The 26,362-nt window shown below is 38.7% G+C and overlaps 1 protein-coding gene across 13 annotated transcripts in view; it reads left to right on the forward strand.

Annotated features, from left to right (window-relative positions):
- Positions 1-26,362, forward strand: part of HELZ (helicase with zinc finger) — a 131,840-nt gene that overhangs the window by 60,493 nt on the left and 44,985 nt on the right. For 11 of the 13 annotated variants that reach the window (XM_059670034.1, XM_059670042.1, XM_059670041.1 and 8 more), the window contains 6 exons: positions 878-996; positions 2,309-2,454; positions 3,674-3,821; positions 9,996-10,179; positions 11,774-12,002; positions 18,747-18,951. In XM_059670034.1, coding sequence (XP_059526017.1) covers positions 878-996; positions 2,309-2,454; positions 3,674-3,821; positions 9,996-10,179; positions 11,774-12,002; positions 18,747-18,951 — 1,031 coding nt within the window. The remainder of the gene's footprint in view (positions 1-877; positions 997-2,308; positions 2,455-3,673; positions 3,822-9,995; positions 10,180-11,773; positions 12,003-18,746; positions 18,952-26,362) is intronic. The other 2 variants (XM_059670043.1, XM_059670045.1) reach the window with 1 other exon arrangement.

Raw genomic sequence — 26,362 nt, forward strand, 5'->3', positions numbered from 1 at the left:
GCTTTTCCTCCTTCCTGTACACAGATTTCTGTGCCCCAGTATGAGTGGCAGTAGCAACCAAGATGTAGGATGCCTCCTACTGTAGGTGTTTGCATCTGGGGGACTTGTGATAATGTGCTTTTGACATTTGTTATTAGTCTTTTTCCCCCCAGGCATGATATTTTCATTGTAGGGTCTTAGATTAAAAAACATATATATATCTCTTATCTGTATATACAGAGTGGGCAAAAGTAGGCTTACAGTTGTTTGTATGGAGAATAATACAATAATTAATAATACAAGAATAAACTTTGCATATTCACAACTGTAAACCTACTTTTGCCTCCACACACTAAATCTAATCAAATTAGTGAATAAGCTAATAGATAATCTTAGATTTTAAAATTAAAATTGTAACTCTTCTTTCTATTAGATTTTGAGTGTGATTTTCTTTATTTTAATGTCTAATACGCATATTTAGGTTAAAGTTACTTATGAACTACCATTGTTTTATTTTTGATGTTTCATCGAATACATAGTGAAAGGACTTTGGCCCTTAGTGTTTAGTTGCCAGCCCTTCTTTTTGGTGAAGAGTTGCTACTTGGTACTTTTAAAATATCTTTAAGTATAGCAATTCAGCTGTTAGTATTGGGGGCTTTAGCACCAGATGGCATTTATGTATCTATTATTGAGTAAGATAATTACTCCTTTTAACCTCTGGTTTTTAAATAATAATTTAAATGGATGATTTTCTAAATTGAGGATTCACAACTCTTAAATTGGCACACTAAATTTTTTCTTTAATAGAAATGAAAAAAACACACACAACCACACAAAACTGCTCTGGCCTCTATTGCTGCTTTAATATGCTTTACTGTGTTTACTGTGTACTTTGTAGGGTTTTTTACGCACATTCTGTTAGATGAAGCTGCCCAGGCCATGGAGTGTGAAACCATTATGCCTCTAGCATTAGCAACTAAAAGCACTCGGGTTGTCTTGGCTGGTGACCACATGCAGGTAATTGCCCTCTGCATCATCATATTCAAAAGAACTTTGAATTATATGTTGATGTTTAATGTTATTTTCTAAAATACCCAATGAAATTGTGCCATGTATTATACTTTAAGTACTTTAAATATTTCTGCACTCATAGTGAAACAGACTGGTATTTTTGAAGGAAAATTATAATCCCACTACAATGTTTTACAACATTTTCATGCTTGTTAATTTGAAGTTCAGTTCTCTGTAGTATGAATATTTGAGTCTTATTTTTTTTTTATAAAGCAAATTTAAATCAAAATTATTTTTTTTACAATTCCCCAAGTCCTGTTCCTACATTTGTTTTCCTGTAGGGTTAATTTTTTGCTATCATAACAAAGTGCTTAATTAAAAATAATGGGCAAAGTCTCAAAACGAGGTCTGATTTTATGTATTTGCGTACTATACATGAAGGAGAAATATGATTTTTCTATTAAAATCTGTTTTACAATATCTTTTGCCACAGATAAGATTGAACCTATATAGTGCTGTAGCTGTCAAGACATCCAGCAAAGAGTTGAATGTGTAGAGGAACAAATTCTGTTTTTGTTTCTTTGCCAAAAGTAATTTAATTTTATTTTTTAGCTGCCAGAGGTATAATCAAGAATGGCTCCTTTTATACTTTGTCATGAGAAAAAGATTATTTTACAAATTATTAAAAAAATTATATTCATATGCAAAATGTCCTACCAGCTCACCATTATGAATAGTTCATCAATTTTAGTGAAATAACTGACTGATTGACTCCCCCAATGATGCAAAGGGTTGCATTCTTGAAATTATTGAGTAGTGGCTATTTAATATGTTGGAGGAGCCCTTTATTAACCTATGTGTAGGAACTCTAGGTGAGTGAAATGAAAAGTTAGAAATTTTAGCCTCATTCTTCATAGTAGTAAAATTGTTCATAGAAAATATATTTTCTTTTGTTTGTTCTAACATTCAGCATGTTGAAGTTTAGTACATCAGAAGTTTCAGCATGGTGGATTTTTAAAAAATATATATATATTTTTACTGATTTTTAGAGAGGAGGGTAGAGGGAGAGATAGAAATATCAGTGATAATAGAGAATCATTGATTGGCTGCCTCCTGCATGCCCCACACTGGGGATCGAGCCTGCAACCAGGGCATGTGTCCTGACTGTGAATTGAACTGTGACCTTCTGGTTCATAGGTTGATGCTCAACCACTGAGCCACAATGGCTGGGCCAGCATAGTGGATTTTTTAATGAGTAGGTTAAAAAATACTACTCATATATTTAATTAAGTTTTCTCTGTATGTTTGTCTGTTACAGCTCAGTCCTTTTGTTTACAGCGAGTTTGCCAGGGAGAGAAACCTTCATGTTTCATTACTTGATCGACTCTATGAGCATTACCCCGCTGAGTTCCCATGCAGGATCCTCCTCTGTGAGAACTACCGGTCCCATGAAGCTATCATCAAGTAGGTGTGAACTGCCCTTTCTGTATCACACTTCCTGTGATCTGGCTGGAGGGGACTCAAAACAGCACTGTTTCTAGGGACCAATTATTCCCAGCAGTGTTACATGGTCTCCTGAGTTGCAGATTATGTTTACTTTTATGTTTGTAAAAGAAACTTCAGAAGTCAGAGCTGTAATTTTTCACAGAATAGGGCAATTCTGGAAACTAACACTTTAAGCTTTACTAGCTATGATATATTTTTCTGTGACTGAATATATAGTATACGTGTAAAAATACATGATGTAATAAATAAATATGTTGATAAACTATATAATGGTTTGCTTATTGTGTCCATCTTATACAAGGAATCTGTTTGAAAGGAAGGAAGGGAGGAAGGAAAACCATGAAACTTAGTAATAAACTTTTTAAAGGATTCTGTTAAATATAGTACACATCCACATCCATAAAAATAAAAATATCATAAGTGACAGCTCAGGGAATAGTCATAAACTGAGTACACCCATGTAACTGGCACCCAGATCATTAAGCAGAACATTCCCAGCACTCTGGAAAGCCCCTCCTTCAACCAAAAACTTAAAATGTTTTAAAGTTTAGTATGATTTAATAATGTTGATTATGTCAGTCATGTGAAAACCATTTTTAGGTTTCTCTGAAAGCAATAGAATAAATATAAAAATTTAGATTTAACTGTGGCTTTGTTAATATCTCAGTATGTGCTTCCTTTTTGATTGTTGCCAGTCATTCGCTGCAGTCCTTGATGAATCAAGTACTAGCTGGTATCTTCTTCTGCAAAATGTATTCATTGTTAAAGACTTGAATGTCCTTCAGTTGTGTGTATTGTTTCAATATCTGAATATCTTTGTTTGCATATATATGATCTAAATCTATTAACCAGGAAAATATACTAGCTAGCACATTTCCTCATAGAGCAAGATTCTCATCTGGTATTGAACTGTCGTCATTTATTCCTTTTCGTTCTGTATTCTGGCTTTGTACCTTACCCAAATCAATTCATTTAGCAATTCGGAGCCTATTCTGATGTCATTGCTGTGATTTTGGAGGAAATCTTGGCCTCATTGGTATTAGATGCTTGGATTAAAATTAATCATGGACATAAAGCAATGTTTTTATGATTGACTGATATATTTATTTTCTTATGGGCGAATTGAATTTTGATAATAGATTGCTCTTTACTTATTTATTTTGGTCTTTTTCTGCAGTTACACCTCTGAGCTCTTCTATGAGGGCAAACTGATGGCCAGTGGAAAGCAACCAGCACACAAGGATTTCTACCCACTCACTTTCTTTACAGCTCGAGGGGAAGATGTACAAGAAAAAAATAGCACAGCTTATTATAATAATGCAGAGGTACCTTAGTTCTTTTGCAAATTGTTAATAGTTCACAGTCACATAGCCTGGTCTTGTTGAGAGCATTTATTTAAAAACTTGGGTTGACATCTTATTAGGTGTTGACTTCATTTACATGAAAATAGTATGTAAAGTTCATTCTTTCTTGTGTAACTGATTGGTTAAGATGAATCTCCTATAGGAAACAAAACCTTTGAATTACATGTTGTCTTATGATAAAATACAAAATACATGACTTCATTGAAAAGAAAAGTTGGTGTTATTTTATATATATTACTAGAGGCCCGATGCATGAAATTTGTGCAAGAGTAGGCCTGCCTTCCCCCGGCTGCCAACACCGGCTTCCCTCTGGGACCTGGGCTTCTCTCTGGCCTCTGGCACTCGGGACCTGAGCTTCCTACACAGAAGGAGGCCCTGCCCACCTGCCCGCTGGTCGGTGGCCTGGGCCTCCCTCTTTGGGGCAATCGTGGAGCCCCCCCTATTGATTGCCCCGCTGGCCGGTGGCCTGGGCCTCCCTCTGCGGGGTGATTATGGGGTGATGGCTGGGCCACCAACCAATTGCATTGCACCTGCCTTGGCTGGCCTGGCACCAGTGGGTGTCATAGTGTGGTCCTGGATGGTCGTCCGGATGGTTGTTCTGCTGTTTGGCCATTCAGTCGATTTGCATATTACCCTTTTATTATATAGGTTTATTGTTAGCCATCTAAAATAGACTATGATTATATTTTATAGTGCATACTCAAATGACATATCATTTTAAGTGAGTAAGACTTGAATTGCAGAATTCTGTGCTCCAGAGAGATCACACAGACTGAGGTGATGATGTTGCTAACCCATTACGTGCTACCACTTATATGGTCCTCTTACAATGTGACTTTAATTTCAGAAGAGTGTGAGTAGTATGAGGGGTCAGATCAGGCAGCAGACAAAAAGTTGGTGAAGTCTTTAGGGGCCAGCAAGCCAGAGACCCTTTAGATAAGTTCTGGTCATCACAGTGCATGGAGTTTTGGACTTCAGGAAACCCAGAGAAGGGCTGGGAGGAGGTTCCTGGTTAATCATTGGGGGAATTGCTCTTGATCTACGATATCCATCTTGCTTTATTCCTTAAGTCCCATTCTTTACTCATTTTATTTTCAAAGACATGGCTTTTATGATATAATAGTAATTCACTTTTCTTTAAAAAATTGATCAGAGGCCTGTAGTTAGAAGTTGGTACAAGAAAATCAATAGCACCCACTTGATAAAATCCTAGCTGAAAGCCAAGAAACTTGACATTTCAGTTAGTCTGTGCCATTTAATTTTAAGAAAAGGTAAACTTTTCTTTAAATGTTTGAAATATTGACAAATAACTCTAGGTTTTTCTTTATTACTTTTACTCTCAGGTTGCAAACCACTGACCTAGAAACTAGAAAACTAGCCATGGTGGGGTGAGTGCTGACAGGGAGAGGCAAGCTTGAACTCTAGCAGGCTTGGTGGTCCTGCCTTGCCACCAGGGGTCAGAGCTGAGCCCTAACTGTAATCTTGAGGCAGGGTTGGTGTTTGCCAGAGGCTCAGCTTCTCAGCCAGGGCCACTTGTTCCTTCATGGGGACATACATGTGTGTTTCCCAGGAAACCTGCAAGCTATAGAGTAAATAAGGTGCATCACCCTAGATCAGTTGTCAGCAAACTCATTAGTCAACAGAGCCAAATATCAACAGTACAACGATTGAAATTTCTTTTGAGAGCCAAATTTTTTAAACTTAAACTATACAGGTGGGTACATTGTTATTAACTTAATTAGGGTACTCCTAAGGCTTAGGAAGAGTCACACTGAAGGGGCCAAAGAGCCGCATGTGGCTCGCGAGCTGCAGTTTGCCGACCACTGCCCTAGATTGTCAATATACTAAAAAAATTTGGGGGATTGGATAAAGAAATATTTTTCATATTTTAAACACAAAGATTTGTGTTAACTTTAAATATTAACTATGTAACTTTAGAGAAATGTGAAGCCACCTTGAACTTCACCACTAACTAGATCATGGTTGTTTAGTCACTTTCTTCAGCCCAGTGAGTTACTCCAGTGAAAAGAGCCTGGAGGCTCTTTCTTCAAGGGGCAAAAACTAATCCTTGTTCACTGGGGCTGATAGAGTGGGATAGATATTGCTTGGGCTAGGAGTAGAAGCTCATTGGTTTATAGGCAAGATTTTCAAGTTTTGAATACCAGTGTAGGCATGCTTGGACTTTTTTTGAGGGTAGAGTATGTATAAGTGAAACTCAGATCTAGGAAACCAACCATGGTAGGGTGAGTGCTGACAGAGAGAGGCAAGTGTTCTAAAGCAAGTGGTACCAGTTACATCAATAGGGGAAACATGAGATTTTTTTCTTGTATAGAGGTTCTGACTAAAGTTTAGGAGGACATTATGAGATTTGAGAATGGTTTAGATTTCATCATTATAAAAATACTTTTGACTCACACAGACTTACAGTCATAAGGATCTTAGAACAGAGGATGAAATTAAAAGTAAAAGAATCTGGAGCTGAATATTTACATCGTTTTTGTTGTGTATAATTGTCCTTTGGGGAACATGTTTTTTTGTTTTATATCATGTGTTTGTCTATTATATGAATTTGTGTCTTTCACACGCTTAACATGGCAGAATAAAAGAGTGAGAAAGGTCATCCCTTTTATTTTCTTTCTTTTTTTTTTTAAATATATTTTATTGATTTTTTACAGAGAGGAAGGGAGAGAGATAGTTAGAAAGATTGATGAGAAACATCGATAAGCTGCCTCCTGCACATCTCCTACTGGGGATGTGCCTGCAACCAGGGTACATGCCCTTGATCAGTATCGAACCTGGGACCTTTCAGTCCACAGGCCGACGCTCTATCCAATGAGCCAAACCGGTTTCGGCCCTTTTTTTTCTTTTTCTTGATTCTGACTGTACTCATATTCTATAATAATGAAATGGTCTCAATATAATGCCAAGTTGGTGGATGGAGGGAAGCAGAATTTAAACACTAAGCACCAATACATGATTCTTAACCTTGAGAAATTCAGTGTGAAGAGAGGAGCTATGGAAACAATTAAGATGGGATAAGTGAGAGGTAGAAAGACTTGTACAGTTATTAAAAAACAAATCCACCAGGTATGATGGAACTTATGGCAGAGAGGGGACATGTTTTTTGCCTTATATATACTGGGACTCTGTAGTTAGTTGTTACATATATTTATAATTGTTATATCTTTCTTGTGGATTGACCTTTTTATTATTTTAAAATGTCCATCTATATCTCTGGTAACATTTTGTTTTTGGTTTTAAAATCAATTTGTCTAATATTAGCATAGTTACTCCAGCTAACTCATGGTTGCTGTTTGCATGACATGTTTTCCCACCCTTTCACTCTTATCCTTTTATCTTTACCTTTGAATCTAAAGTATGTCTCTTATAGACCAAATCATTGCATCGTGTTTTTATGTTTTTATTTTAATTCTAGTCTAAAAAGAATTTCCTTTTGATCAAATTGTCTAAATCGCTTACATCCTACATAATAAATCCTATATAATAAAGAGCTAATATGCAAATGGTCATTGTGCCCACATGCCAGAGCCGGGGGACCAGAGGCCGCACCCCCTGCCCCAGGCTGGGGGACCTGAGGCTGGGCCGGGGGACCAGAGGCTATGCCCCCGCCCCAGCGCCAGGGCCGGAGGACCTGAGGCCATGCCCCTCACCCTGGCACCGGGGCCAGGGGACCTGAGGCCGCACCCCCTGCCTGGCAGAGTTTGACGGGGGACCTGAGGCTGTGCCCCTCCACCCTGCGGGGCTTGACGGGTGTGGGGCTGGCCGGGTCTGGGTCTCGCATGATTTTGAGGCGTGCGTGGGTGGATGGGAACTTGACTCTGGGTCCCACGGCACACCCCAGACTCTGACAGGAGGGAGATTTTCAAATACATTTTACTAATTTTCTCTCATCTCTGACACTTCTATTATAGAGAAAGGGCAAATAGCAATATTAAAATGTTTCCACTTATTAATTCTCTTTTAATGTGCACGAGTTTTGTGCACCGGTCCACTAATTTACTAATAATGTTATTATTGATATGGGCTTAACCTCTGCCTTTTGCTTTTTGTTTTCTATATCATGTGTTTTTTGGCCCTTCTTTTCTCTTTTACTACCACTGTTTGCATTAAGTGCATTTTTCATTTGTCATATTTTAATTCCTTTAATTATTCATTAATGATTTTTGATTTGTTTTCTTAGTGGTTTCTCTATGTCTTACAGTATACATCTTATCAGAATCAACTTCAGATTTAAACTAACTTAATTCTAATAAGATATGGAAACTTTACTCCTACATTTCTCTATTCCCTTTTTTGTGCTATTATTGTTTTTTATATTATACTTATGTATATTACAACTCAGCAATACATTGTTACAATTATATAATTTTATGCCTTTAAGGACTCTGAGAGTTTGCTGTATTAACCTTCTTATTTACTATTTCTGGTTCTTTTAACTTCTTTCTGTAGATTTGAGTTACCATCTGTCAATTTTCACTCACCTCCTTTGTACTCAGACCCACCTGTCTTATTCCTTACAATGAGATCACCATATCTTCAGCCCAGTTTGTTCTTCAGAATCCTTGGACAGTCTGTGTATTTGATGCCCTTGCTGTTATATCATCATAACAGTACGGTGACTATCATCCATTGAATTTGTATCTGGAAGTGGGAACTACATTCTATTCAATAATCTTCAAGTTCTTGAAAGGAATAAAAAGTGTCAAATTTTACTCACTATATTTAATGCTGTCAGTTTATATACTATTAGTAAATTCTATATAATAAAGAGGGAATATGCTAATTGACCATCACACCCTCACAAGATGGCGGCGCCCACAGCCACAAGATGGCGGTGCCTAGTTCCCTCAGCCCCGCTGGGGACCTTGGGTCCTCCTGCACCCCCCCACTGACTGAGGCTCAAGCAAGCAGGCACAGCCCAAGGAACAGGCAAGCTGCTGATGGTGGCTGCCCAGCCGCCCAGGGCTGGCCCGAGGCGCAGGTAGACAGGGCTGGCCGAGGCTTGTGCTGCAGGCAGTGGCAGCAGCAGAGGTGTGATGGGGGAGTCACCTTCCCCTGATCGCCGGGTCGCCTCCCATCCCTGAGGGCTCCTAGACTGTGAGAGGGGGCAGGCCGGGCTGAGGGACCCCCCTCACCCTCCAGTGCATGAATTTTCATGCATTGGGCCTCTAGCAGTAAATAAATAAATAATATATTTAAAAGACATTAAAAATATTTCTCCTTCCTCTCTAGACTCTTGTCTGATCCTCTATTGAGCTTGTGTTATATATATATTTTTAATTGGGAATTTGTTTTCTAAATGCACAGTAATCTCTTAGGCAAGGAACATGTTTTCTTAATTATTGTATTTCCCACTGTGCTAAGCATTGAAACGGTTTGATCAATTCATTGAATTAAAATAGATTGACCTACATTAAGAGCCCAATAAATGGCATCTAAAATATTCATTTGGGTAAAATATGCCATTACTTTATTGCAAGGTTCATGAAATGGCTTGGGTGAAGTTGTACTGCTAGATAACAGTGAATTCTGAAGGTCTGTCTCTGATCCAAATTTGTCCTAGTCCCAGCAGTGGTTAGGTACCAGCTGCTGGCTGCTCTGCTTAGTTATATCAGTGGAGGAAGGGCAGTGCCAGACCTTGCACTGCTGAGACTGAATGGTTGCACTCACTCTAGGCATCTCTAGTTGGTGGTTAGGTTCTTTTGCCTGATCTGGAGAGAGTGGACTGAGAACTACTGAGACTGTCAGGATTTGCTTCCCTGTTTTCCTAAATGGGGTTGTCAGTTTTATGGCCATATCCTTGTCCTTCTTCCTACACAGGAACTTAAACCTGTCCTTATTTAAGAACGGAGGAGACTGGGTAAAGGGAGGGGCCAGTTGCCATTACATTGTCTCATTTTCATGTTTTCACTGGGTGCATTATAGAATTTACTGTTTGGAATGTAAATAAAATGTTTTAATTCTCAATGTGTTTATAAAAGCAAAGCATTCTTCTTATTTAGAGGTAATTTTAAAATGATAAAATGGAATCCTTATACATCTATTTCAGTTACCATATTCTTTTCTCTAAACACTTGCGTAACTTTTAATATGTGTATGTATGTTTGTTTAAAGGTATTTGAAGTGGTGGAGCGTGTGGAAGAGTTAAGAAGGAAATGGCCAGTAGCATGGGGGAAGTTAGATGATGGCAGTATCGGTGTGGTGACTCCATATGCTGATCAAGTGTTTAGGATACGTGCTGAACTTCGAAAAAAGAGATTATCTGATGTTAATGTAGAAAGGGTGCTAAATGTTCAAGGTGAGTATTAATTGAAACAAACTAAGTTATTCAGATGATTAAATCTTAAAGTGTGTGCACATTGGATTTTTAATTCTCAAGATCTCTTTCCTGGAGAAGTAATTATGTCTTCATTTCATATCAAGTTCTTTAATGCCAAATTTGGCAATTAAAGGTTGAGCTCATTTATATGTTTGTTAGATTTTTATATCCAAATAAAAGAAGTATGAACAAATTAACTTTTTCTATGACTGTAATTGTATAAATTACACACACTATCTGTAGCATACGCCTACTGTTGTTACATTCTGAGAACTAATTTGTTCATAAAGATTTTTACAAACTTGTACCTGGCAAGCAAGTTCTGCTTAAATGCATTTTTAAAGGCACAGCTTGTTTTCCATCTACAGACTTTCCTCAGTGAATGGTTACCAGCAACTAGTTGCTATAAAATTTGTGCTTTTAAATAATGAAACAACACTATGATGTGAATGCTGAAAAAGCCTAGTACAATCTCAGGTTTCATGGTAATATACAATAGTAAGAATAATATAATTTCTAAAATATGGGGAAAAATAACTCCCTTGTACCACATGTTGTCCAGATCACACAGAATTTGGGTACATTTTAGAAGGAATAGAACTAGTAAACTAGGAAGCACCCAACGGAGATCTGGCTATAGAAACTGCCACATGGGAGTCAGGAGTGGTCGAAAGAAGTAGGATTGTTTGGCCTACAGAAGAAAAGACTAATGTGAAAACTGTGTTCAAATATTTGGAGGTCTGTCATAGAAAAGAGGGAATATACATGTTACTATAAGCAAGAGAATTAGAAATTTATTGTACGAACTATATTCAATAAGGGTTCCTTATGGAATCAGCAAGAGGTTAGATGACCCTGCTTTAATGAAGGTTCCTTGTATTGAGTGGGACTTCGGAATCACTAAGGCTGGTTCCAGCAATACTAAAATTTAAAAGAAATTACCATTTAACCATTTTTATGTGTTCATTACACTTCCCTTTTCCTCCCAGCCCCTGGCAACCACCATCGTACTTTCTATCTATAAATTTGACTACTCTAGGTACTTCATTTGAGTGCAGTAATACACTATTTGTCCTTTTGTGACTGGCTTATTTCATTTAGCATAATGTCTTCAAGGTTCATCAGGTTGTAGCCTGTGTCAGAATTTCTTTCCTTTTTAAGGCTGAATAATATTTATGTATATATGTATATACACATTTATGTTTTCATCTGTTGATGGATACTTGGGTTGTTTTCACCTTTTGGCTATTTTGAATAGTGCTGCTGTGAACATGGGTATACAAATATCTGTGTGAGTCCCTGCTTTTAATTCTTTTGGATTGATTCCCAGAAGTGGAATTGCAGGATCATGTTAATTCTATGTTTAATTTTTTGAGCAACCACCATACTATTTTCCATAGTGTTTTATATGCCATTTTACATTCTCGCCTGCTGTGCATGAGTTCCAGTTACTCCACATCCTTGCCAATACCTGTCATTTAGCAATAACATTAAAAAAGGCAGAAAGAAATGCTTTTATTTTATCAGTCCTTCAGAATAACAATCTTAAGTCTTTTTTATTTATTTTTAATAGGAAAGCAATTCAGAGTTTTGTTTCTTAGCACAGTACGGACAAGGCATACTTGTAAACATAAACAGACACCAATTAAAAAGAAAGAACAACTGCTGGAAGATTCCACAGAGGATTTAGATTATGGTTTTTTATCTAACTACAAACTTCTCAACACTGCCATCACAAGAGCACAGTCCCTGGTTGCTGTGGTAGGTGATCCCATTGCTCTGTGCTCCATTGGAAGATGCAGGTAATTATGTGTTCCTGATTTGAGAAATTAAAGGGGAAAATGTAGAGTAATTTGTATACCTATGTGTACATTTATTTATATGACCTCTTGGCTAATTAAAATCAAGTTTAACTTTACCTGATAAACAGAAGGAACACAAAAAAATATTGCTTTGAGTCTATTTTATACTTAATTGTGTATTCATTCATCCAGTCATCAGTCAACAGATGTTTCTCAAGTGCTTACTATGTTCTAAACACTCTTCTAGCCACTGAAGACCGGTCAGTGAATGAAATAGACAAAAATCTCTGCCTTTGAGGGGCTTACATATTATTGGGGAGGAAAAGAAGACTGACAATAAACAAAATAAGATAGTGTTGTATTTTACATGGGAAGTTCAATGGAAGAGAAATAGCACATTAAGGGGAATTAGGAATGACGGGTCTGGTGGGGTGGGCTGGCTTGTGATTGTCATAGTGTGGTCAGAGGAGGCCGGGCTGAGAAGCTAACACTGGTGGTGAGGGAGTGCGCTGTGCAGACCTGGGGTAAAAGTGCTCCAGGAAGAGGGAACAGCTAATACAAGGATCCTGAGTGGGTGTTTTGTGTGTGTCTCTTTGATGGAAATGACATTTTATATCGATACTGTTTTTTCCCTTCATTATTATTTCAGCTCATTTTGATGAATTTCCTTCTCCACTCATTTTTCTCTCAAGGCTTCCTAATGTAAATAATTTTTCCTGTCTGGTTAATCCAAAGGTTCTGAAAATCAGGGTGGTTAAAAGTTGTTTGTTACTTGTCTTTGGATATCATTGTTGGTTTTCCTTAGATTTGTAGTCATAGTAACTATTTCTACTAAAGTGCTGTTAAAATGTTAACATAAAAAATTTCTCTATACACTTTTGATTTATACCAGTTAACAGGGATTTTAACTGCATGAAGCCAGCAATATAAGACTTGGCATTTGCAGTATTTAAAAACTATGTTAACATTAACAAAAAATCATTAGAATAGAAATTTATAATATTATTTTATGAAAAAAATGGTAGGGATTACTTAAAATTTTTTAAAAATATATATATTTTATTGACTTTTTTACAGAGAGGAAGGGAGAGGAATTGAGAGTTAGAAACATCAATGAGAGAGAAACATCGATCAGCTGCCTCCTGCACACCCCCTAGTGGGGATGTCCCCGCAACCAAGGTACATGCCCCTGACTGGAATCGAACCTGGGACCCTTCAGTCTGCAGGCTGAATCTATCCACTGAGCCAAACCGGCCAGGTCTACTTAAAATTTTTTAAGTATTGTAGTACCTGTCAAAATGAGTTCAGAATAGTAGAAAGTGATATAGACAGTTCTAAATATGCCTTTTTGATATGTTAGAATTAAAGTAGGAAGTGGCCCTCTTTAAACTAGGCTTTCTGTTGCAATATAGATATGGCAATATTTTACTGTCTTTTTTCTATTTCAGCAGCAAAAAAGCATTCTATGGAAAGGGTTACCATTTGAGACCATTAAGAATAAGCTGCAAGTATTAGAGTTTAGGACTCCAAAAGAAGTTAATATTCTTTATAGGGAAAACCATTAACAAAGGGATCAAGAGGAGCTTTAATTTATGGTTACATTATGAAAAATAACCTTTTAAAACTTGAATGGCCCTAGCTAGTTTGACTCAGTGGATAGAGCATCAGCCTCAGACCAAAGGGTCCTGGGTTTTATTCCAGTCAAGGGCACATACCTTGGTTGCAGGCTCTTCCTCTAGTCAGGGCTCGTGCAGGAGGCAACCAACCTATGTGTTTCTCTCACATCGATGTTTCTCTCTGTCTTTCCCTCTCTCTTCCACTTTCCCTAAAAATCAGTGGAAAAATATACTCATGTGAGGATTAACAACAACAAAAGCACACAACTTCAATGGTTTATGAATGTATAGCTAAACAATTCTGCTGTAAAATACGTTTGATTTCATATTTAAAATATAGATATCCATTTATTTTTAGCTAGCAATGACAAAGACTTGGGGAAGGAAATATATTAATTTCAAGTTACAAATTAATAAAATTAAGCATATTAATTTGGCCTTCCTCCCGATAATTTTACTTTAGTTATTTTATTGTTTATTGAAAGTGTATGTAGGTGGAATGTTGCTGTGATATTGTATCATTTTTCTTCTGTTTACTATTTGATAAACGTGAGAATACATATAGTTTGATTTGAATTTAATACATTAAAACACATGTGTAAAATGGGATGGCATGTATTAAAACTAACTAAAAACTGTTGGGTGAATGAATAGGTAAAAAAATAATGTTGAGCCGCATGTGTTTTGGATTCTCCTTATAAATAACCTCAAATATTTACCAACATGAACACTTTTTAAAAATCTTTACCCCTTCCTAAGGACTGTGAATTGTATGAGATCAGCATTTTCACCCCATCTCTGATAAAAACCGTTACTTTCTCAGAGCAAATGGGTGAATGATTCTTTCTGAGGCCATGCTGTCAGATTTAGTTTCTTAATTTTTAACTTGAAGCCAATTCTACTGGTTGCTTATTTCTTACTGCTAAGCTGGGGTATTCGAGAAACTACAAATTAATTTGTAAGCTAAGCAAAATACTTTCAGAGAAGTAAGTATATTGTGTAGGGAGAAAAAAGTCATGTGACCAATAGCTAAATAGGAATGTTGATTATGCTATTTGGACTGTTTAATCATGGCTCTACTCCAGCAGTTCTCAATCTATGGGTCGCAACCCCTTTGGCAGTTGAACGACCCTTTCACGGGGGTCACCTAAGACCATCCTGCATATCAGATATTTACATTACGATTCATAACCGTAGGAACATTACAGTTATGAAGTAGCAACGAAAATAATTTTATGGTTGGGTCACAACATGAGGAACTGTATTTAAAGGGCCAGAAGGTTGAGAACCACTGCATCCAAGAGCTGATGGTTGAGGACTATGGATATTTATGCTTTAATCTTTCTAAATTTGTTAGAAATTTAACTTCACAATACAAGTAAACCTGGAGATCATAATATGATTCTTAGGTACTATAAAAATGGAGGCATACATTTTTTATAATTTGATCTAATCATTCACCCTCTCGCCCATTTGTTATTTAAAAAAACACTAATATGATATTTCTAAATAGTGATCAAGTTTTCAAGGAATAATTACTGTGTATATACTATCACTTTAGAAGGCAACCGACTATATAATCTTTTTTGTTGTACTTTATTTACTAGAGGCCCAGTGCATGAAAATTCGTGTGCTTGGGGGTGGGGGGTCCCTCAGCCCAGCCTGTGCCCTCTTGCAGACTGGGACCCCTTGGGGGATGTCCACCTGCCAACTTAGGCCCTCAGGAGATGTCCGACTGATGGCTTAGGCCCGACATCCTTAGTGCTGCCAAAGAGGTGGGAGAGGCTCCCGCCACCACTGTGTGCTCGCAGCCATCATCCCTGCTTGGGGCTGAGTGGAGCTCCCCCTGTGGAAGTGCACTGACCACCAGGGGGCAGCTCCTGCGTTGAGCATCTGCCCCCTGGTGGTCAGTGCTCATCATAGCGACCGTCGTTCCTGGTAGTTTTATTAGGGTCAATTTGCATATTACTCTTTTATTATATAGGATAGCTGCTGTTTATTGATAGCTTTCTCTGTGCCAGGTGCTAGGTTAAGTGTTTTGCATACTTTGCCATGTTCAGTCATCCCGACAGCCCTGCAATGTGGGTGTTTTATTTTCATTTTAGATGGGCTGCCTGATTCAGAGAGTTGAAATTACTGCCAGGGTCACATAGCTGTTAAGTGGTTCACTCACACAGATGTCAGATTGACTTGAAAACCCAAGCTCTTCTCACTGGTTTACCCTGCCTTTCCCAGGATAAATCTGTAAATGGAGAGAGGCAAGGAGGGGAGTCATACATGTCTCCAAACCAATGTGTTTGGGGAAGGTCTTCTATTTAGCTGAGTTTCTTTATTTGCAAATTCCATTTACTCTGTGAGATATAACTGTATTTCACATATGTGTAGAGATGTGTGTATGTGTGTCTGCATACACACACACACAAACACACACTCTCTGTCACCTAAGGACATCAAGTGATTTTTCAATGTTTTATCAGTGATCCTTGAACCATAAAAAATAAAACCAAATTTTGTGTCCATGTAGTGATTAAAACTAATGTTATGTCTTTTGAAATACTTAAAGTGTAGAGACACACTTGAAAAAATTGTTAACATAAAAAATAGGTTCAGATTTTAGGGAGTGTCTAAGACTTGGTGAAGCCTTAGTGGTGAATTCTTATTCTCATTTTGAGCGTAGATGAAATTCTCAATTGATCTTTCAGTTAAGTGGTCAGAAATGTCTTATGATGCCATGCATAGTGCTTCATTAAAGTATTAAGGAATTCAAGGTCAGTGCAAATAGTCTTGAGCCTTTACAAAGAGAGAAAAAATGAAAAGTTTTAGCTTTAAAACAAATAATTTTTAAAGGAATAAAAATCTTTTTCTGAGAAGTTTAAAAGTGAGAAGTCTTCTCAATAATAAAATATAGTACTGTTGATAATAAAATATTTCAATAATAAAAAGTTTAATAATAATACTGTTGGTGCCCTATTTTACACATGAAGAAACTGAGGTACAAAGAGAAGTTAAGTAATTTGCCTGAAGTCACTCAGCTACTGAATGAATGACAGCCACTTTGAATCCAAGCAGTCTAGTTCTGGAATCCAGGCTCTTGACCAATTTTGCTATATCAATGGGGCAATTAAAATAGAAGTGAGATTTCAAATGGAAATTTCAGGTTACTTTCAGAACTAGTTTAACTTGATTAACTTACAGTGTTTAGTATTACTTCTGAATTGGAGACTTTCAGTGTAAAGGCTGCTGCTTTGAGATTCCTGAGTTTTTGCAGACAAAGACTGTCAGGGAGCTACTAGCTTCTTGTTGAGTCTGAGGTTGTTTGAAGGGACTTTAACTCCTGTTCCTTGCATTTGAGGTCAGTGAGGGCAGTATAGGAAGAAAGTATGGAGTTTAAAAGGTAGCTTGAAAATAGAGCAAAGTTCTAGTATTTTGGCCAAGTAAGCTGAAAATATATTGTAAGAAATTGATATTAACAACTGAGCTAGAATAAAAGCCAATCCATTCTCTCCTTGTTGTGTTAGTGTGTCTTGAGGTTTCATACAGATATGAAATGACACTCTTATAAAACTGATATTTTATCAATTAGACCGAAAACTTCCTTTTGAATACAGCATGTAGTAGAATTGTGTTGATAAATATTCATACAGTTGAATATTGTGGCTTTTTAAATCAAAAGGGTGGGAAAGTTTATGGATTTTTAGATCCTGAGTGCTAATTAAAGGTAGTCCTTCCTTAGCTATTAGACTATGAGGGAAAAAATTTCTTGATTCCTTCAGAAGAGTGCTTAAGAATAAAAAATAAAGAGCAGATTTTAGTGTGTGTTTCTTAAAAACACACACATCCTATAACTGAATGACTAAATTGTTAGCCTTTATGACTTATTGTCAAGAATACATGATAATATTTTGTAGCATTTTCTACTTTTCCTGTTGTTGGCATTTGGGCCTTAAATTTTTTCAGGACCCATCTTTTAAACTCATCTTTAAGAAATTAGAAAAGATGGTAGAAGGCATAGGTGAGAGAAACATACTTTGAAATCAAACTGCAAAGTTTTATGAATATATTAATAACCTAATTTTCATTCATATGCTAACTTTTATAATATAAACCTTTTCACTTATGCTTCTTGAAGCCATCTTGATTACCTGCTATCCACATGGACACAAGGATACCAACTTGGGAATCCATTTCACATGTCTTTTATAGCATAATAAAACATTATTTGAACCTCATATTAAAGATAGGCATGCATATTTACAATAGTCATTTAAAATTTTTAAACATTTTATATGTTGTCTTTTATAATCTGTTTTTAATATTTTATTTATATTAGAGATCAATTTTCACACCTCTAGGAGCAACAGTATACAACTGCAACAAGTTTTGAATGTATTTTTCTCCTTTAATATTTATTAATGTGATTAGGAAATGAATAATCAGCATTAAAATTAGTGCTCCAACTTCCTGTATTTTTCATAATTAATTTAACTCAACTTAATCAATGTGATAACTTGTGCTTGTGACAAGCATTTGTTAAGTAAGAGAAAAATACAGGAATAGCTAGTTATTTCTTAAGAATCCTCATGAGGGGTTTATCTACTTTGTGTATCAGATTTATGTCCTGAGTTGGCTTTTCTTTGTTATCCAGCACCAGGCTATGTCGGCTCTATAATTTAAACTAGTTTAATTTGCGTGTGCATGTGTATTTGTGTGATATATATGATATGTGTATGTGTATATAATGTATCTGTGTACATATATGTATATGTAAGTATGCCTAGAAGTACAAATCTTCTATAAAATGAGTTATGTTTTTTGAAATCCTTATTTATTATGTGGATAACAAAAACCATCATTCTAGGTCCATGGGGATAGTTGAGCATTGGCCATGTTACTTGAGATTGATCAGCCAAAATTAATTGAGAGCATACTAGACATGGCTCTCATTTCAGAATCAACCTCTGAAGTTTTATGACTTAGTGGGAAGATTATATCTGAATCATAGATGAATATCGAACCTGAGGAGTTAGGGTGGGGGAAGGAAATTTGAAATGATCTTCAGTAGCTTATGTTTATTTCTGTGCTCTCACCCACTGAAATAGTAAACTGATCTTTTCAATCTTTTCTGTAGGAAATTTTGGGAGCGGTTTATTGCCCTGTGTCATGAAAATAATAGCCTACACGGAATCACTTTTGAACAGATCAAAGCTCAACTAGAGGCTTTAGAACTAAAGAAGACATATGTGTTGAATCCACTGGCACCCGAATTTATCCCCCGGGCCCTAAGACTGCAGCATTCAGGAAGTGCCAACAAGCTGCAGCAATCACCCCCCAAGGTAAAGCCTGTTAATGAAATTTGAAGAGGCTAAAGTGAGAGAAAAGTGCAGAGGTGTCAAAGGTTTATTGAGCTGCTAGTTACTTTAGGTATTCAGCAAATAGTTTCTGAAAGGAAGTTGTCTAGTGTGGAAATACAGTATGGTGTTTAGCCATGGTTAATGTCATGGTCATCCTCAAAAAGTTTTCAATTACCTGATTTCTTCTTGTGTCCTTTGAATAATATAATATCCTAGCCCTCTCTACTGATAGACTTATTTTAGCAAGGTGTGAATAATACAAAGCAAATTTAAAAGACTAGACTAGCACACTTATTAAAAACATATTTTTGTAAGGAATAACATAACGATATCTGTGTGAAGAAAATAGGTCTAATCCTTTCTTGATTAAGTATGCCTAGAAGTACAAATCTTCTATAAAATGAGTTATCTGTTTTGAAATCCTTATTTATTATGTGGATAACAAAAACCATCATTCTAGGTCCATGTGGATAGTTGAGCATTGGCCATGTTACTTGCAATTGATCAGCCAAAATTAATTGAGAGCACACTTTGTATGTTCTACAATACTAGACATGTTCATTTCAATACTAGTTCATTTCAAGTGGTATTTGCCACAGTGAGAAAATTTGGCCAACTTCTTGAAGGTTACTTTAGTTGATTTTGACCTGTATTTGTTGTATAAGAAGTAATCCAGTCAGAGGAAGTGGAGGTGGGAAAGTCAAAGCCATTTCTACTTTTGAACCATAGTTATTTTGGGCAGAGATAGCTGGTTTATTTACTATACTGCCTGAAAAAAAAAATTCACTTATCATCTAGGACAGAAAGTTGTGAGAATGACATGTTTAGTATTTGTTCCAGTGTTTTGGTGTATTTAATAGAGTATGTCAGTTTTGGGCTTCATTTAAAAAACGTAAAACCTAATGTGTAAGCAATAATTAATGGTTTATTATCTGGAAAGTTTTTTAGCTAAATCGGTATTAAGCCGAAAATAGAACTACTTTCTATGTAATATACTGTTGTATATTCTTAGTTTAATAAAAATGAACCTAATCCTATATAATAAAAACCTAACATGCTAAGTGTCCAGTCCACCAATCGGCTGTTCAAACAATCAAAGTGTAAGATGCTAATGATATGCTAAGGCTGCTCAACCACTTACTATGATGTGCACTGACCACCATGGGGCAGACAGTCAATCGGTCGACCAGTCGCTATGACGTGAACTGCCAACCAGGGGGTAGACGCTCCGACCGGTAGGTTTGCTTGCTGCTGGGTTCCAGCCAATCGGGACTGAATGAGATGGGCCGGACATGCCCTGGAGCCCTCCTGCGGTCCCTCCCTGGCTGGCCAACTTCCCACGTCCCTCCCTGGCCCCGAGCGTGCACTGGTGGGGTCCCTCGGTTTGGCCTGCGCCCTCTCACAATCCGGGACCCCTTGGGGAATGTCAGAGAGCCGGTTTCTGCCCAATCCCACAGGCCAGGCCGATGGACCCACTGGTGCATGAATTCATGCACCGGGCCTCTAGTGTACAATAATGCGTTAGTGACTTGGGGTTACTAGGGGATTAAGAATTTTACTTAAATGAACCTTCTAGATTTCTAAAGCTTAAACTATTAATAAATAATATATAGTTTTAATCAAACAGGTAAGTTTCTTCTACATGTCAGCCATTATGGTAGGTGCTAGAGAAGTAGAGATAAGCAAATTAGCCTCCAGTGGCAGATGTTGGAGGGTAATGGCCAGATCTTGTTTAGGGGTCTACTGAGTGGGTGGAGGTAGTGGGGAGACATGTCAAAAACTAGAACATGTGCTCCATTAGGGCAGAGATTTTTGCCTGTATTAGTTACCGCTCTCTAGCCTCTGTGCCTAGTACAACATGTGGCTCATCCTAGGTGCTTTGAAGTATTTTTTAGATGAGTGAGTGAAGCTCAAGAAAGAGTTTATGCAAAAGGCTTTAAGCTTTGGGTATGTGAGGAGTAAGGACCCCAGGTAGACATGTTTACATTTTATTTTTATTTAAAATGTTGCAAAGTCATTCTACCCTTTGCACATTCTTAAATACAATAAACTCTTCCTTTAATTGAGCAAAGTGAGCATCAATTAATGTGCTTTAGATTCAGCTAGATTCAAGCCATCATAGCAAATGTCTGCTGATCCTAAGCAAGATCCTGCAATTTGCTTTTTTAAAATATGTTTTTATTGATTTTAGAGAGAGGAAGGGAGACTGGTAGAGAGATAGAAATATTGATGAGAAACACATCTATTGATCGGCTGACTCCTGAACGCTCCCTACTCGGGGTTGAGCCTGAAACCCAGCAAACCGGGCATGTGCCCTGACCAGAAATCGAACCAGTAACCTCTTGGTTCATAGGTCAATGCTTAATCACTGAGCCAAACCGCTGGGCTGGTTTTATTTGAAAGGTGAAGAAAATATTTGTTGAATCCACTTGCTCTTCCAAAACCATAAACTCCCTGAAGTCTAGCCCCACTTTCTGCACATAGTGGGTGCTCAGTAAGTATCTGATAAGTGAATAATGGGTATGATGCAGCCAGTAGTGTGGCTTTTTTCTTTCAATGAGAAAATTGTGTAATTAAAGTCCAAAGCAGCCACCTCCCCAATTTTAAAAACTTTTTAGAGAATCTTCACTGAATCAGTAGATAGTATCTGTTATTCTTATATCAATAGCACAGTGGTTCACCAAATCATCTATCTACCTGATTATTGTAAATTATTATTTATGTCATATGCAATAATCAGTAGTATAAATAACTGAGGTATTGTGAACCAAAGGTTATTTCTATCACCTTACCTCCTTCCTCTCCCCATATTCTTTTTTATTTCCATGAAATTGTTTTGAGGTTTGAATTTGCACTGGTGTCCCTTTTTATTTAATTTTCTATTATAGAAAATTTCAAACATTTACTTAAATAGAGAATAGTATAACAAATTTCTTATTCAACTTCATTAATTATTAACTTAATCTTGTTTCATCTATATTCTATTTCCTCCACTCCACCACCACCACATACACCGACTAGAAAATTTTGAAACAAATACTAGATGATTTATTCTATGTGCTGGAGTTTTTTGATAAAGGAAAACTTACTTCATTGTTAGAAAAAGGTGCTATTTCTGAAAACATGATACTAAGCCATATGATTTCCCCCTAGATTTATTAATGTTTAACTTTCAACACAGTTCTGGGCATAAGAAATCTTAAAAATTAGTATTGTCAATGTTAGACTAAGTTTTAAAATCCAAGTAAGATTTCATATAGATAAAATAATCAGAAGGCTGGATCATGGTTAAAAATGTTCCAGGAACTGCTACCTCAGGGCTGTGTTTGTCAACAAAACATACCTTTTGCTGCTTAGCAAATAACTTTATTCTCCTCACTAAGATAATCAGTTCTGTGATAAGGTTTAGCAAAGGTACAAAATGTTAGGGGATGCAAGAGAGAGTAATCTAGCCAATCCTCATTGCCTCACTCCCTCCAGGAATCATTTATAACAATGTCTGTTTCATGGGCACCTGCACAATTAGCAGGGAGAAAACCAATATCCCTGTCTTCATTCTGCTTCCTCCTAGGGCACTTGCTGGGAGCAGTGTTTGGAAGCTTTGATAAAATTGAACAGATTCATACACTATAAAAACTATTCAGAGGCTAGATGGTGAAAAACAACTCACAAACTAAAACCTATAAAATAATGCTTTGGTCTTTTCAAAGGCTCCATTTCTGAATATTACCTACTAGAGGCCCGGTGCACAAAAATTTGTGCACTCGGGGGAGAAGGGGGTCCCTCAGCCCTGCCTGTGCCCTCTCGCAGTCTGGGACCCCCTGGGAGATAATGGCCTGCTGGCTTAGGCCTGCTCCCGGGTGGCAGAGGGCAGGCCCAATCCCTAGGTGCAGCCCCTGGTGGGGCTCAGAGCAGGGTCGATAGGGAGGTTGCGGCGCCACCCACTGTCATGCACAGAGCAGGGCCACTCAGGGGTTGGGGCACTGCCCCCTGTCACTCACAGAGCAGGGCCCATCAGGGGGGTTGGGGCTCTGTACCCTGTCACGCACAGAGCAGAACCAATCAGGGGGTTGGGGCACCGCCCTCTATCACCCACAGAGCAGGGTCGATCAGGGGGTTGGGGTGCCGCCATTCTCACACTCAGGGCAGGGCCAATGGGGAGGTTATGGCTCTACCCCGTCACACACAGAGCAGGGCCTGTGGAGGGAGGGTTGGGGAGCTCCCCCCTATCAGGCACAGAGCAGGGCTGATCAGGGGGTTGGGGCGCCTTCCCCTGTCACACACAGAGCAGGGTGGATAGGGAGGTTGTGGCCCCACCCCCTGTCATACACAGAGCCGCAGGGCGATCAGGGGGTTTGGGCGCTGCCCCCTGTCACGCTGATCCCGGTGCCGGGAGGCCTCATGGCTCCGCTGATCCCGGTGCTGGGAGGCATATTACCCTTTTACTATATAGGGTAGAGGGCTGGTGCATGGGTGGGGCCGGCTGGTTTGCCCTGAAGGGTGTCCTGGATCAGGGTGGGGGTCCCCTCTGGGGTGCCTGGCCAGCCTGGGTGAGGGGATGATGGCTGTTTGCAGCTGGTCACACACCCTTCAGGGTAGGGGTCCCCACTGGGGTGCCTGGCCAGTCTGGGTGAGGGGCTGAGGGCTGTTTTCAGGCTGGGACTGAAGCTCCCAACTGCTCCTTTTTTTCTTTTTTCTTTTTTATTCTAGGCCAGCTTTAGCTTTGAGGCTTGGCTCCAGCTCTTAGGCCTCCCGGCTGAAAGTAGGTTTCTGGCCTTTGCTCACAATGTTGTGAATCTGCTGGCTGAAGTCTGGCGGTATTTGTTACAATGTTTGAAACTGCAGGCTCAGAGGCCTGCAGCAGCAGGCAGGGAACGTTGGTTTCCTCCGTCACTGAGGCAAGCAAGCCTCATGTCAGTTTCAAGCTGCCTGGCTGCCGGCCGCCATCTTGGCTGACAGTTAATTTGCATATCTCGCTGAGTAGCCAATGAAAAGGGTAGCGGTCATACGCCAATTACCATGTTTCTCTTTTATTAGTGTAGATTCTCCAGTTCTCACATGTGGCCCCCGCATCTCAGAGCCTTCTCTCCCTTAGAACCTCTCTGACTTCCCCTTCCACCTCATCTTTCCTTTCCTTCTGCTGCATCTTCTGACCCCAACTGGAGAAATTGCTCTACTTTTAGGGTTCATGTGAATAGATTATGTCCATCCAAATGCTCCAGGATAATCTTATATTAAGTCCATAACTTTAATTATATCTGCAAAGTCTCTTTTGCCACATAACATGACATATTCAAGGGTCCTAGGGACTAGGGTGTGGACATCTTTGGGGGGCCATTCTGCTCCCACCCTGCCTAAATCCCTGTGTTTTCTTCACATACTACACAGTTGCCCCTGATTGATGGGTTCTTAGAGACTAAGAAATCTAAATGGCTTATTACCCTCTTAGAACTATCTTATCTTCTATGTCCTCGGCTCTTGTTTCCTCTGTCAGTGTGTGTGCCCCTGACTGCTCTTGTTGTCACTTCTAATTGCTCTGCTTCTGATCTTCCCACCTTCTCTGCCAGCTCTGCTGCCTGCCATCTTCTCCTTTCACTTTCCTCCTTTCTCATCACTTCTCTGTTCCTCAGAAGTTTGTTTTTTATAGCTAGTGGCAATCACTGAGAAGACTCTCTTCTGGCTAATGAATCAAATATGATTCTATTTTGACTTCTTTTTTTTTTTTTTTTTTACTTTTTAAAGTTAGAACTTAGCTGTCCTTTCACATTCATAACTAACCAACTGACCTTTGATGTTTAGTACTGATCTGAATATTTAATGTTGCTGACAGAGATAAATGAAGCATCACTGTACTTTTGCTCTAGTCAAGAATGGATTTTTCTTCTTGCTATTGATATTATTATCTCCCCCTTTAGTTTTCAGATATAATGTACAAATGGCAATTTGTATGTGTCTAAGGGTAAATTGTATAATGTGCTGCTTGTGTTTTTTAAAGGCTTTATGTATTACATTTAGCCAATGGAAAGAGAAAGAATTTTTTTAGCCAAGTCCACAAATTCAGAACTATTGTCTCTTCAAATACTGTTTCTGCGCCAAAGTCATCATTTTTAACAGTAGACTAGTATACCATTATATGAATCTGCCATTGCTTACTTTGTAAATCCTTCATTGATGGACATTTAGGTTGTTAACATATCATCCCATGTATAAACAATGCTGTGATCAACATCTGTGCCAAATTCATTATTATTTCATTTGGAGACATCTCTGGAAGTGCAATTACTGGGTTAAAGTGTATGTACATTTTGGATGCTTTCAATAGGTATTGCCAAATTGCTTTCTGGAAAATTTGTATATTCTCTTAAGTACATTATATCAGTGTATCTTTCTGTTTTTTTTCCCAGTAAATTTTACACTTGAAGATGCCATGAATCATACTCAAATTATTGTCATTCCCAAACTATAGTTACATTCATGTTACTGTGTTTTTTTAAAAATATATTTTTATTGATTTCAGAGAGGAAGGGAGAGAGAGGGAGAGATAGAAACATCAGTGATGAGAGAGAGTCATTGATAGGCTGCCTCCTGCACGCCCCCTACTGGGGATTGATCCCACAACCCAGGCATGTGCCCTTGACTGGAATTGAACCCGGGAACCTTCAGTCCGCAGGCTGACGCTCTATCCACTGAGCCAAACCAGCTAGGGCCATGTTTTAAAGGTTCTCATCCTCAAGAATTGAAGACTAATATTTTTTCCTTGAAATACAACTTTTACATTTTGTTATTTATTTCATACAAAATTTACAGAGAAACTGCAAAGGAATAGAATTTAGGTTTAAGTTGTATTGGTTGCGTGTTTCTTTTTATAAAAAACAAGGGGCCCAGTGCACAAATTCATGCACCTTGAAAGGAACTGTGGTCCACGAGGCTGCGATGGGCATAGGGGCGGGTCTCTGCCCATCCTCTGCCCCCCCGCCTGGCCCCTCCTGCCGCTGCCCTCTGGCCCCTTCTCTGCCGGCAGCCCTGCTCTCGCCGCCGCCGCTCCCACATGCTGACAGTGTTGGCCTTGCTTGCACCTGCTGACAGTGCGGAGTGATTGGGGCCGGTGCCAGTAGCAGGTGCAAGCAGGGCTGGCGCTGTCAGAGGGTGCGAGTGGTAGCTGCTGTCCCGATCACCCCTCAGGAACGAGGTGGTGGAGAAGCCCTTGGGTGATCAGGGCTGGCAGCCACCACTCGCACCCGCTGGTGGTGCCGAGCAATCGGGACCGGCACTAGGCTCCGGCAGCAGGTATGAGCAGTGGCTCCGGCATCAGCTGCAGGTGCAAGTGCTAGGCAGGACCACGGTGCGTGGGAGCAAAGAATTTTTAGTAACTACCAGAGGCTTGCCCTGATGA

Source organism: Myotis daubentonii, chromosome 16 (assembly GCF_963259705.1).
Source record: "Myotis daubentonii chromosome 16, mMyoDau2.1, whole genome shotgun sequence".
NCBI classification, from domain to species: domain Eukaryota; kingdom Metazoa; phylum Chordata; class Mammalia; order Chiroptera; family Vespertilionidae; genus Myotis; species Myotis daubentonii.